This window comes from Pinus tabuliformis, chromosome 6 (genome assembly GCF_031772625.1).
Source record: "Pinus tabuliformis cultivar Carrire ecotype Pingquan chromosome 6, CPIR1, whole genome shotgun sequence".
NCBI lineage: Eukaryota > Viridiplantae > Streptophyta > Pinopsida > Pinales > Pinaceae > Pinus > Pinus tabuliformis.
In genome coordinates this window covers 1,234,208,630-1,234,223,442 of record NC_142292.1, presented here as the reverse complement: position 1 = coordinate 1,234,223,442, position 14,813 = coordinate 1,234,208,630, and the positions used below count along the sequence as shown (strand labels likewise).

General features: G+C 36.3%; 1 protein-coding gene across 1 annotated transcript; it reads left to right on the top strand.

Moving 5' to 3' along the window:
- The first annotated feature begins 901 nt into the window (after window positions 1-901).
- Window positions 902-12,831, top strand: LOC149263151 (uncharacterized). The gene is made up of 5 exons (XM_089386583.1): window positions 902-1,372; window positions 1,528-1,727; window positions 1,857-2,059; window positions 2,151-2,226; window positions 12,471-12,831. Exons 1-5 carry the CDS (start codon window positions 902-904, stop codon window positions 12,829-12,831), a joined length of 1,311 nt encoding a protein of 436 aa, XP_089242709.1.
- Window positions 12,832-14,813: the final 1,982 nt, after the last annotated feature.

Genomic DNA, 14,813 nt, shown 5'->3' with positions numbered 1-14,813 from the left:
TTGGACTTCATCTGAGCATAACAAAGTGGAACAAACTGATTAAAGTTGTATAATAGTTTTTTCTTTGCAACAGATTTTTCATGTTATTATGTTTCTTTCAGCAATGTATTGATTATACCAAGATGAAGCATTTGAAAGTCTATAATACTGTTTTGTGCATGGGTAGGAAATATTGAAGGGGAGATAGGGAATTATGCTGTAAATGTGTTTATATCTGGTGGGGTCTTCAGTGTAAATTCTACACACTACAAAAAATTGCATTTCAAGTGGTGTTCAATATTCATAGTATGAACTGTTGCTCATATCTTTAGTCAATATTCGTGTTCCCTCATTTGTATAGGGATTTGAAGAATGAGGAAGTGGGAATTGATCAATGAGTTGGAGGTTGAGGACCCAGAAGGGATGATAGAGTTTTCAGCGGAAGATTTGACATGGACAGAAGTAGCAGGAGACCAAGTCGTGATTATTCCATATTGTCGACTTGAGGATTTTATAAGGGGATAGCAAATGAGGGAAAGTGCACCTACTCAATTTGTTGCTAAAATTCGACGAATTAAAGATGTGAAGGATATCAAGAGGACAAACTCTTCAACATATCTAGAATATGTTGTGAGTCTCTCTCTTTCTCTCTCTCTATCTATCTATATATATATATATATATATATATATATATATATATATATATATCTATATATATATATATATAATTTTGATTTTAAGTTCACTATGTCAAACATGCATAAATATTTTATTTAATTTTTGGTGAATTCTTGATCACAGATATTGGTGTGCCTATGGTCCAAATCATGTACAATCCAGCAATGTGGCTGAACCTGGATCCACAACTAAGAAACGTCTTCCACGTCACAGCATCAAAGTTGGTTGTCAGTGTCACTTTATTATGCGACGACTTGCTCTTAGACCAAATGATGTCGTTCTAATATATACAGCATGCAGACATATTGATGACAAAAATGTGGTTTGTCATGGAAATGAGGCAAATGACATGCCCAAGAAATTCAATTTTGCGCCGCATTTAACAGAGCATATACGAACTATTGTTGAAGATTTGGTTCGTGATGGTTTTAATGCTACGATGATCTGGGAAAAATTTATCTTTGATTTAAGGTATGGATCTGGTGAGTTTTTCACAGGGGCACCTCGAGATTCTTTCATGACAAGAAAGGATGTGTCAAACATGTACAATAATATCAAGAGGCTAGAGTATGTGAAGCATGAAAGTGATCCAATGAGTGTGGATTGTTGGGTTAGTGAGTGCCCAGAGAGCTTTTTCTTCTACCAACAACAAGATGTTGTTAAAAACATTCCTTTCATTATAGGCATACAAACTAAGTGGATGCTTTCAATGATGGTGAGATACTCACACAACAACATGTTATCAATGGACTCCACTTTTAGCACTAACAAATATGGGGTAAACATATTTACCAAAACTTCATTTATTCTACTTTATTTCAATGTCATCCTCTTATATGCTTATAATCTTGTTTTCTTATTGTAATGCAGTATCAATTGTACACCATAATGGCTTTTGATGATCATCACAATGGGATTCCAGTGGCATGGGTAATATCATCACGGAATGGTACTCCTGATATTTGTAAATGGATGTCGCAATTATTTGCAAATGGGAAAAAGGAAAACCCAGATTGGCATGTCCGAGCTGTCATCACAGATGATGCAGCAGCGGAAATCGAGGCATTAAGGTGAACCAGTTTTTTCTTTTTAGAAGAGATAAAAAGCAATAATGTTCAAGGATATTCTCTTATAATGTTATATTATTTCAGGACTTGCACAAACTGTACACTATTATTGTGTGTATGGCATGTCCGTAGAGCCTGGTTGAAAAATGTTGGAACGAAAGTCAGGGGAAAGGAAAATAAAGTCCGTATCTTCCGTGCTCTGGGATTAATCATGCATTCGTGTGAAGATGATGCATCTGTGCAACATGAAATTCAAAGTTTCTTTGATGAATTCAAAGAAGAAACTGTGTTTTTGGATTATTTTGCAACCAACTGGTTAAACAACAACAAGCTATGTAAGTTTCCTAAGGTTGCATTTTATCAATTTATTTTGTAATTGACCATTTTCTATTGTTTTTTCGCATCTAATATATGTTTTTTTTCCAGATATGTGGGCAAAAGCATATAGGGACTTCCCACATTCCAACCAGGATACTAATAATGCTATCGAATCTTATCACCGGTATCTAAAGCAAAGGTACCTCTGTGAGAAGAATAATGTGTCCCATAGAAGGGTGGATTGGCTGTTGCACCTATTATTAAAAAAGGTTGAGTTGTATTACATTCACATGCAACGTCTAAAAAATGTTGGTTTTGTCCGAGCTTCAAAAATTGAGCAACAAATAAATTTAAGTGCAAAGCAAAGAATATCCCAGATGAAGATTGTATGGCTGATGGAAACAAGGAAAGTGAGTATTTGGTTCGTAGCCAAACTACGGCAACTCGTGATACATGGTATCATGTCATCTATAAAGGGCTGAACCTAAACTTTTGTAATTGCAAATGGGCCCTAAATGGCAATATTTGTAAGCATATTCTAAAAGTTGAGATGGTAGTGACTAGCAAGGTTTCAAGGGGCAATGAATTGCCTAATGTCTGTAGGTCTATTACAGAAAGACCTGGATATTTACTTGATTTAAATGAATCATTTGTAATGAGCCCAGAAATTGAAATGAACCTTCCAGCTTCTCCTTCCACTAATTCAACCATTGTAAGGCAAGATAGCGCCCTAACAATCGATTAGGAAATTAAACTTGTGATGCCATCAACTCATAAGAGATTGAGGGGTTTATTACAAATAACACCCACATCTTTGGAGCAGGCATATGCACTAAATCAATTGGTAAAAAATGTAAGCCAAGAGTACAATAATAAGAAATTTGATGTTGTAACTCCATCCAAGGTCACTACCAAGAGGCGACATAGTTTCTTGAGCCCAACAAAAAAGGGGGGCAAAGTGTTCCTGCGTTGAAATCAAGAAAATATGGACCACAGTTTCTAAAGGTTGGACAGTGTCGTGGAAGGAAAAGAAGCATGAATGAACAATTGGAGATTTCTTCTACAAAAGAAATCAATCTGGACCACACATCTAGAAGGGTACAAGGTTATATTTTGCAAAATACTGGTATGGAAATATTAATTGATGTACCATTTAATGTGAAATTCAAAATATCATTATCTTCATTGCCTTCAATGCAATTGCATAACAACGTGTTTTTTTCTTTTTTGTTACAACTCAAGAATCCACATCTCATAATACTTCAAGTTGCCAAGTGCGTTTATTTCATGAGAATAATGTGGATCCAAATATGGGGGGTTCATTGATTCATTTTCCATTTGATTCACCACGTCCACCTTTCCCGTTTGATCATTGAACCCCCTGGTTGTTTCCACCAATGGCACCAAATTCATTCATTGGGCAGCCTACTTCAACCCATAACATTTTGGTTCCACACCCTAGGGTGATGCCCCCTATTGTACAACCAGTCGGATTGTATCGCCGCTTGCACTCTATACAGGAAATAGCGGGTGAAGAGAACAATCAAAGTGCCAGCAATCAATGGCAAGATGACAAATATTCGAGCTAATGAGTATTCATGGATATAATATGGGCATAACCCTATAAAGGGATCTCCTAATCCAAGAACATGTTGTGTGCATGATGGGTTGAAAATGTTTTTGGATATGTACAACATTATCTAATTTCAATTTTGTATGGTTATTGTATTGAGCTATTGAAATCTTTTTGTTGAACTCAAAGCATATAAAATCTCAGTGTAAATGTTGGCTGAACTCTAACAAACTCCAGGAAAAGGTTATTTTCCTTTTTGCTACTATAAGCTTGATACATCCTTTTTGGGTAACAGTATAGTGTATTGTACATAAAGGCAGAATTGGAACTCTTATATATCAGGCTGGCTCATTATTGTAGATGTTATTTTGGCATGTTGCTTCAATACAAAATGAATTTCAATGAAAATTGGTGAAAATTATTGACATGCTCAAAGTCAGTCCTTTGGTGTCTGGAAATGATTGAAAATTGTGGAGTTCGAACAGCAGCTTGCCCTCAAACTTCACAAGAGGGGACCACCACAACTGGTGATCATGAAATGACATGCCATATCTAAGAAACTAATCCTTCTAGGAAAGAAAAATCTTAACAGCCTCACAAGCCTTCCAAATGCTCTTCAAACCACAGTTCATCTCGTTATCAGTTACCACAAGGTGAGTTTCCCCATATATATATATATATATATATATATATATATATATATATATATTTTTTTTTTTTTTTTTTTTTCAGTTTGACCATTTTTCATCACTTCTTAGGCCTCCATAATGATATTGCTTGCTTAAACATTGGGAGTTACAGATAACAGGCCCAAGGATCCATGCTTGCTGACTTACTGTTTACATTTCCATTTCTACCCATTTGCAGTTGCCCTTTTTGCTTCAATATCCTTGTATTTTTTAGAGGATCCATGCAAACCCTAATAGGAAGTCTCCTAAAGGCTAAACCTAATCTTCAAGTGATAAAAGGAATTGAACTGCTTCAACCATTGTTGTCATTCCATATAATTCATACTATAAATTTGCCGAAAATTAAACTTCAAGTGCACAAAAATGATATACCAAATGAAACATTATTACATTTTGGTTTTGGAAAGAAGCCTAAAAGTTCTTCAGGGGCAGGCTTAAATAAACAATATGCATTTTCTGTTACAGCTGCATATTTGAATAACGTGGCCTAACTACATAGTAACCTTTCACTAAGATTGAGGCCAGGTAAACACCAATATTTTTGTAGCTTGCTCAGTCAGTAGAAACCAAATTCTCACTAGAGTCTTACTGAAGTGGCCTCAAAGATCAAAGGGTACAAATCTGACCTTCGAAAGGCCAAACATTAAATTTTCTTGTTAAAGCATGCCAAGCTGCATGACTAACATGACCACTTAAGGTAGTGGTCCTTAATTTTGAATATTATTATTAAATGCCATCCAGTCTTTAGTTCCTAAGGTTCTTCGTGAGGGGCAACCTTCTTTGGATCCAAAAATTCTTGTTTTTCTGAGAAAGAACCATTTAATTCTGGTTTCAGAGAATAAGTTGTATGTTCACCATTTTTGTCTCCAGTCTGAAATTGGAATTACAGGCGGGAGACCTTATCTTTTTGAAAGTTTCCTTGACCTACATGCTACAAAGAAAGAAGAGTTGGTTACAACTAATTGTCTTTTGTCAAAGTTTTAGTATTTACTAGCAGCCCAGACATTTCAATGTGCTGGATCCATTGGTTAAGGGGTGATACTGATATTTCCTTCAGCTATGTGACCTATTTTACGTTTTGATCCATGTGGCATTCACCCCTTTAGGCTTTGGTAGACTAGCATCTATAAGACAAACCAGTACCTATCACCCAAACCACTTAGCAGACATTTTTCCATTTCAGAGATGTGTCACTTTTAGGGTAATATTCCACGTGCATAATGCCATCCAAACATCTGGTTCATGAAAATATGAAAAATCCATGTTTGTGTGTCCATGGTCTCTGTGTATTGAAATGTTAGGAGTCTTGGTCCTTGGACTAACCCTCATGTCACTAACTAATAAACTCTCTCCAGTGGCGCAAGTTTATTCTAGGATGACCTGAGACAGGAAAGAGCCTTGGTCTGTTGTTTCAATGGCTTCTAGCCAAGTTGTTCAGCACTTGTGGTCTAAATTGTTGCAAACTGATCTATAAACATTGTGGTAAACTTATGTGCCAAAGGTTTTCTTCATAGATTATTTTCAGAACCCAAAAGGCAGAAAGCTAATCTTGGAAGAACCATGGGTCAAAAGTACACCTGGTCGTTTTATGAAACCACCATTTCCAGACTTTGATCCAATTTCCATGTCATATACACAACCCCTGTGTGGGTAAGACTTCCCTTACATTTTTGGCATGGTAGTTGGCAATACTTGGATAATTGCATTCTTCCTGACAAATGTAAGCTCAAGGATGGTTTGAGGCTCTGCGGATTGCTGGATAGTGTAATCCTTAAGTGTGATGGGGCTTGCTGTAGGCAGCGTGTAGGTTATAAAAATATGCCTTTTAGATGCAAGATATTACAAAAAAATAGAACAGACAATCAGATGGCTAAGTGTCCAAAAAGGTTGCAACAAACATAAGGAAAATTTTGCATTACCACATACTTGAGTGGTTTCACAAAGTAAGGAAGAAGAGTCTGGTGGGAAAAATCAAAATACCTAGGAAATGAGCTAGTTAGCTCTTCTGCAACAGCATCGATTGAAATCCAGAGGGAAGAATCACCATGGAAGCAAAAGATCTAGGCAAACAAGAGACTACCGAAAAAAGGAATCCAGATGTAATCAGACCATAAATACCTTTGTCAAATTCTCAGATACAATATGAGGAAAAGCTTCAGACCTTGCAAATTTGGAAAACATTGTTAATAAAAGAGCCAATCAAAGAACATGAACAATTTAATCAATGAAGTTTCCACCCACAAGCTAAAGCCAAAATCCAGGATGGTCTTCATCATTTTTTATAAGCTTTTTCAAATTTTCTAAGTAATGAACAACCTCTGGTGGGGATCATGACCTAGGAGGGTTTGTTGGTAGTCCTGTCGAATTTATTCCTGATTTCATTGTTATTGTGTTTTGCATGCTTTAGATCTGCTGGTCTTACTGTGCATTTAGTTCAAGCGTCAGTAGGTATGCCTTTCCAGTCAGCTGCCCGGCCCTTGAGATGACCTTGGAGAAGATGGGCACCCAAGAAGGCCTGCAACTTTGTCCCCAAGCTTACTGCAAGGCCATATTTTGGTTTGCATTGTTCATCCTCAAGTTAAAATTACTTCTGATGAATATAAGGATACTTTATGAAAATGGCAGCCATAACCTTGTTGGATAGTTTGTCAGTTGTAACCCCTCTAAGAACATGATCTGGGCTTGGATTCTAGAAGCCCAGGATCCATTTGGCTGGCATTTCCCGAGCATGAGAAATCCAACAGGGGGGGTTTTATGTTTAGGTTTCTAATGAATTAACAAAAGTTGTGAGTATCATGCAGTGCAAGGCTGCAAGACCTGGATCTGTAGGAATATTGTCAAATCCTGAAGCACCATATTAAAGACTGCATCCTTACGGTTAAGTTGCAGACTATAGTTCCTGAACCTCAAGCTCTTTAGTAGGCCCCTCTGGATTTAAAGTTTAAATGCTAGCCAAGACGATTGGGCAGCTTGTCAAAGCCACAGTGACACTAAAAGGCATGCTCCATATCTGCCCAACCTGAATCAACACACAGACAAAACAACGAAGGTGAAGCACCTCCAAAGAAACCTAAGACACTACACGAAGTTTTTCCATTGATTCTGGCACTGGTATCCAATTCATTTGGGGTAATTAATGAGGAAGATCGTAGTATGGATATTAGAATGAAACCTAGGTAAGAGCAAGGTCTCTCAAACCCCTGCTGTGCCAGACATTGAAGGATTTGGATATTGTTTGTTTGCCAAAACTCAAGGCTAGAGGTTTCATGCTTAGGACTCCACTTATTTTTATATAGATATGCACATTTGCATACATTCAACCGACAAGGAAGGGAACAATGGCATAGAACAAAGCTATCAGCTTAATTTGCCAATTGTTGAGTATCTAGTTGACCTGACCCAAAGATTGCTCTGGGTGTTGCTCCACTTAGGTAGCCACACTGTCACAGATCCTAAATTTAGGCATCCAACGATGCATTGTAATGAGCTATAGTTGTCTTTTGATGTCCATGAAAGTGAATACAATCAGCCTTTCCAAGTTTGTTTGGAAAGCCATCTCACATATTCTCTGATCAGGGAGTCAGCTGGTTCGTATAGGATGGTGACAAGGTGCAACAGGTGGAATTCATAACTAATAAAGTCCTATTCACACTAAGAATATATTAGGTTTCTTTTCAGATGTTTAGTCTAACCTTATATCACTTTCCTGCAGAACGATCTGGTTATTGTTATATCTTTTCGGCTATATTATGTATCATCCAAGTGAGACACCCATTGCTTTGGAAAGCAGAGTTAATGATGGAGTTTTTCAAATGTCATTGTAATTTGTAGCATTTTTCACTATATTTATACAAAATTGTATTATTTTAGTATATTCTTGGGAAGATAAGGCCTGTAAAGCACCATGGTTTTTCAACGAGTTTTTTTTGTAAAGTTTGATCTATGTAACTAGCCATACGGCTAAGCGGTTATCTTGTCTATGGAGGATATTGGCAGCTTAATGGATCCTTGTTCTTCAATCAGTGAGGAGGAGGAAAGACAGCATTATTGTAAAAGTTGCAATTATTAAGGACATTACATAGATAACAACCCATATACCAAAGAGGGTCCTAAAGGCATTACACTGGATTTAAATCTAATGAACAAAAGTTGTAATATCATACTAATCTGGTCTCTGGTTGTACCATATTTTAATTCATTTAGTAAATGAACTGATTTAATCTGTTATGATTGTGAAAATAGGTCCAGAAGGCATTACATTGAAACATTCTGGATTTGAAATCTAATGAATAAAATGTCTAATACCACACTAATCTGGTTTCTGGATGCACCATAATTTAGTTCATTTAGTATATGGACTGATATAATCTGTTATGATTGTGAAAACATAGTGATGTCATATGTAAACTAGCCTTGGCTCCAAAAAACCATGAGCACAGGCCATCTCTAGGCCATTCACACAACCAATTTTACATCTCTATAAAAGCATAGCTATACAATTATTCATAAGGCTTCAGGATATATGAATTAATCAAGATGCTCACTGCTAGACTAATTAACATATAATATAGAAATAACCTTGACACCTTCATATAAGTGAAAGTGATGCTTGTGATAATAGTACATGGGCTCCATAACATAGTATTCCACCTCTTTATGCATTACACGGGATCTAAAGATGAATTATATGGTACAGCGAGTAATCCTCCATTTAGATATATTATTTGACTTGGTTGGGGAGTTATTAATCCCCGTTTTAGATATATTATTTCACTTGGTCAAATGTAAAGTGATATTCATTTTAAACTTTGAAGTTCTAAGAGAGCTTCGAACTCATTGTAACGTTTCTTTGTAAAATACTCTGCTTTACTTACTAGTTTGGATGTGAAAGATGCATGTACATCAGGGTAACGGAATGTTGTAAAGGTTACCTAAATTGCCATTGAGCAGGTAGTGGTGTACAAGTACTTGAGCTCTGAACAGTTTAGGGTTGTTGCTAGTTTTGGGTTGTTACAAGTGGGAACATTGTTTATTTTTGGCATGCTATTGAAGGGTTCTTGCCATATTGTGTGGATATTGAATGGAGCATTGTTCTAAATGTTTGATAACCTACTCTGTTCCATCAGGATTCTTGTAGTTGTTGTGTATATGTTAATAAGCATGGTATTTTGTTACATCTTTCTTCGTTACACTTTGATGAATATGGATGGTGATTATGTACTTCCCTGTTATGGTTTATGGCATGCTTTTTATGGTCGCACATCACCGTTGATTCTGGTGTAAAGTCAATAGTGAGTGTTCTTGATTAGATGATTAGTTATGGCCATTAGCTGAGTTAGACCTGTGGTAACGAGATGGCCAATATTATGGGGCATTACGCTTTAAATTTGTAGTTGTTATTGTTGGTGTCATTCTTGCAAATTCCAAAGCCTTAGTTTTTGGTTCTGGTGCTGGAAACATGGGACACTAGACTCTAGAGCATTTCTTGTGCTTGTAAGAAAGGTGTCCTAGTTGGAAGATTAGTGTGGGTGTGATGAACAAGCGACATGTCAAGAAAAACAAATGTCAAGAAAATGGGGGATTAAGCTTTTTGAAGCAAAATTTATCATTATGATTTTGACAAAGTTTACAGACTCCATATTTTTAATCTTTTAGGCAATTTTGAAAGATGAGCGTTTCTTCACTTGTGTTCTTTATTTATTAACTTTATTTATTAAGATTATGGCATCTTCAAAGGCATCATGGGCATGTAGGGCTTCATTGATATATGCGTACATTGCATCATTCTAGGGCAAACCATGTACCTAAGAAAATTAACTTCATACTAGGTTAGAGTTTGTCATTATTATGCATCAATGTTCCTAGGAGGGTTTCATGGTATGGAATTCTTCATCTCACATTAGATTACGCATCAACTATTTTTGGCCTGTCATCATATAGATATGGATATAGCTAGGGTTTGCATCAGAAATGACTTATACTTCTTAAATGTTGTGAAAACCAACAAACCAGATGTAAATAACCTTCTTTTGTTACTTTCATTTATTCCCATGGCATCCATCCAGGTGGAAATCAACACTATTAAAGAGGTAGCATCTAAAACTTGAAATTAAAATTAAATTCATACGGAGCTACAATAATATTCGCTGAACCACTAGTAGGTTAAGAATAATTAGTTCACCTCAAATATAATGTACATAATTGGACACATGAATTCAGTTATAACATGATTGGACATCTAAGGTGAATGATATTACAAAACCAAAAAAAAGTACATTAACGAGTACTTTACTGAAAGAACCACGGTATGAGAATCCCAAGAAAAATGACAACCATGGTGTATACACATAGTTGAGACCTATATTGATGCTAATCAATGTTTGCCAGTGGAATGAACGATGATCCTGAATCATCTCTGGCACCTGCATCTACACTTGAGATTGCTCCAACCATTAGATCAGTGGAGATTTTATGGATCTCCGCAAGGTGCTTTATCGAAAAAGAATTAAATCGAGCACTCCAGATTTTTGCCTCTCTGTAGAGGGGCTTCAAATTGTCTGCGCGAACATTGTAGATGCCTTCCATGTGATTACAGATTAAATCTGAGTTTGTCAGCACTGTTATGTTATTCACCCCATTGTGTTTTGCCTCTTTTAAACCTGCAACAAGTGTAATGTAGTATGCTTCGTTATTGGTTGTCTTTCCCTGCACTTCCCATATTCTATAAATCACATGATTTTTTGCCCCATTGTGAAGGACAAATTTTAAAGATGCTGGACCCAGATTGGGGCGGCATGATACTTCAATGCACAGTGTCCACTTTTCCACCATTCCGTGAGCTTAGAAGCACTGCATAGTGACAACAACAAAATAGATTCATGTTAGAATACTTTAACATGACAAAATATCCTGATTGAAATTGATTATTTTTATGCTACCTCAAGTCTGAATGCACATCCTTGAAAAATAATAGAAAATCAAATATCAGTGATAAGACTTTGGGCATAAAGAACAAACTTTAACTCGAATGTGTTTAATTTTATATATGGATGGAGAAATCCTATGGGGCAGGAACTTGTCACTTTGTATGCACATAAGATGTTGGGATGAATGCATGTTAAATGTAGAAATGTCAGTATTCTTCACATAATGTAAAAGCAAGGAAGGTTTCTTAATGACCAAAGCCTGCATATATCAAAATATTTAAGATTCAAAAGATGCAGTTTGCAAACTCTTAATGATGTAAACTTTCAACAGCCAACTAGCCAGATGCATGACATGAACACAATAATCATGAAGTTACATTTTAGCCCTGAGCTTCACCAGCTCAAAATAAAAGTCAAAATCAACTAATTAAACTAAAGTGACAGATCACAGCTCCTGGAAATGGCATATAGAAACAGGTTTCCATAGAACAAGGATCCGACTTGACTATTAATCTCTCTCTACTGGTGAAACCTTACTGTATTTAAAAGTAGCTGGAATATTAAATTCAAACATTTTCATCTGGTTCATAATCACCAAGAAATTTATGAAATGCTATCAGAAAAGCTTCGAGTTTGGAACACTTTTTCCATCGCACATCTCAAACAAATGTTTAAATTGCATTATAGACTGACATAAACGTATCACCATGATCTGTGCTCATTTGTCAGCATTAGTTCTAGCTAATTAAACTAAAGTGACAGATCACAGCTCCTGGAAATGGCATATAGAAACAGGTTTCCATAGAACAAGGATCCGACTTGACTATTAATCTCTCTCTACTGGTGAAACCTTACTGTATTTAAAAGTAGCTGGAATATTAAATTCAAACATTTTCATCTGGTTCATAATCACCAAGAAATTTATGAAATGCTATCAGAAAAGCTTCGAGTTTGGAACACTTTTTCCATCGCACATCTCAAACAAATGTTTAAATTGCATTATAGACTGACATAAACGTATCACCATGATCTGTGCTCATTTGTCAGCATTAGTTCTAGACAAAATTGAGACAACGAATGCAAAATAGTTTCCGCCTCTTAAAAACATTTTTGCAAGTGCTTCTAAACGCAAGTGCATATCCTTCATATACATATAAGCATATCTTTACCACTAAGTTTACACGTCTACATGTCAATTTTTGTCATGATTTTTACTATGTCATGACTTTGACAACAAAAGGAAATCTACTCCAATGCAAAGCGATGTTATAGATAATAATCACGGGCAAGGAATGTACCAGGAGCCCGGGAACCAGCCTGCGAGGGGAAGCAATCGGCGGTTGAACAGAGCTCTTGCGTTTCGTCCAGGCGGGTTGCAGAGGCAAAGTATTTTCGAACGGGAGTCCGGATGGCGAAAATACCATTTTGGCGCGAGGTCGCTATTTGAAAAGGCAAGACGAGGCGGGCTCGCGGTTGGTGGGTCCCGCGTTCGTTGCCGGAAACGCAAAGGTGGCCGTCAGAGTTACAATGCATGGAGATGGATGCGCCCCCATGACCCGCTCGACATCCATAGATGGGCCAGCCTCCATAGGGGCATTTAATACCCTATGGTAGGCTGGTTAGCTCTTGCCATTGATATGTCGACGCGATTAAGGCAGCATGGGGTTTGTGTTTTGTCGTTCTTCAAGAACACTCTATTTTTGCAATCTGTCATTATTCCCGCCTCTTCACACCTCTTTAATACATCTCCACCATACAGACAACTTCTTCTGCACGAGCACTACTCCACACGATTGTTTTCCCGCATTTGTTATTTCTCGCACACTTTCATACTCAATGCTATCAATTATTTTTACGTTGCCTATTGTCACTTCAAATATTTCATAGCAATTATTGGATCAATTGCTCATGTCAATCCAAAATTACCATATGACCTAGTGCATTTATTGTACACGTAAACCAAACTTTTCATGTAGAAGAAGTGTTGTGTGGGTTGAGGGTGCGCAGAAGAAGGGTGCATAGTGGGGAATGTGTGCAGAGGTGCGGAAGTGGGGACGTGTGTGGAAGGAGGAAGAATGCAGAAGAAACATCTGGACTTCTGCATGTACAAAGATTTTCGCATGGTCATCCATGAATTGAAAATGGAATATAATATACATTTATGAAAAATAGAATATATATTTTCCCAATTAATTTACTAAAAATACAATATACATTTTTCCGAGTTGATTTACTAACAATAAAATAGACATTTTCCCAGTTAATTTAGAAAAAATATGAAAAATTAAATATAATTTTGTCAATCAATTTATGAAAAATAAAATATACACTTTTCATAATCGATTGAATAGAATATAAATTATACATTTCTAAATAGAATGTACATTTTTCCGAATTGATTTAATAAAACATGCATTTTCTCATTATCTAAATCAAGTGGAATAATTGTGCAAAAAAACAAGTTCCACACCTCCACACTCATGTACCTCCGCACTTCCACGTTGCTCTGAAAAATAATATCTAATGTTGTGCATGTAATGTGCTTTTGAGAATAAGTACCATTATAGCCAGCATTGACAATCCATCTTTTTATTTCATGAAATTTCCTTATAATGGACCTTACCACCGTTGGGCCACCAATATGAAGAGTCGAGGGAAACGCAGTGACTGCACAAATGGAATACACTCACGGAGTTATTTCCAATCATTCTTTAAATCCCTTCGTTCTTAGATATGGGCAAGGCATCCCAAAGACATGGTAGGGCAAAAAGCATAGATATTGGTTGGGGGTATAAAGTAAGTTCCTTCTCCTTGGGCATTCAGAATAGCACAGGACACAGATCCTTACTGTCGTCGCTGGGCTCTGAAGGCACAAATAGGGTAGGTATTTGCTTGGTATGAGAGGGATTTATCGATCGATTAGATACTCTCCATAGACTCGGAAAACGTTCGAATGGCATGGCAAAAACAGTAAGTTACATAAGTGCACATTGAAATCTCACTCACTTTGATTCTTGTCCAAGGGTCGCACTTATAAAAGTGTACCACTACCCATAGATCTAGTTATTAGCGATTATAGTAATCAAATGTATTGCTAAGCATTAATGCCCATTAAGGTTACTTCAAATTTTTCAACCTTTTTATGAAGTACTATTTTTGTCCGTCTATTAAACTGCCTTAATAATTTTGAGGGTGGATAGTTTTATTTATTTGAAAAAAAAAGAAGCTATTTACATGATATTTTGCCTATCATATATTTGTTGAGTTTATCGGTATTAGGTTTTAAGTATTTATTAGCACAACCATATTAATAAATTTGGTTAATAAATATCGACATGCGTACATCAATGATATTGTAAACCATGGTTATATTAATAATAATTAATTAATTATTAAATTCTGAATTTAGGCTTTTATGATCCATAATTATGATTGTTGGGACATTTTTCGGTACTAATCACATCTAGAGATTTTTTCCGACACGTTTCAAACCATCTAGTGTGGTTCATCATCAGAACAAGATGAAGATTCATATCATGGCAATATATTAAATAGTGATAGCGATGAAGAGAGTTAAATTTTT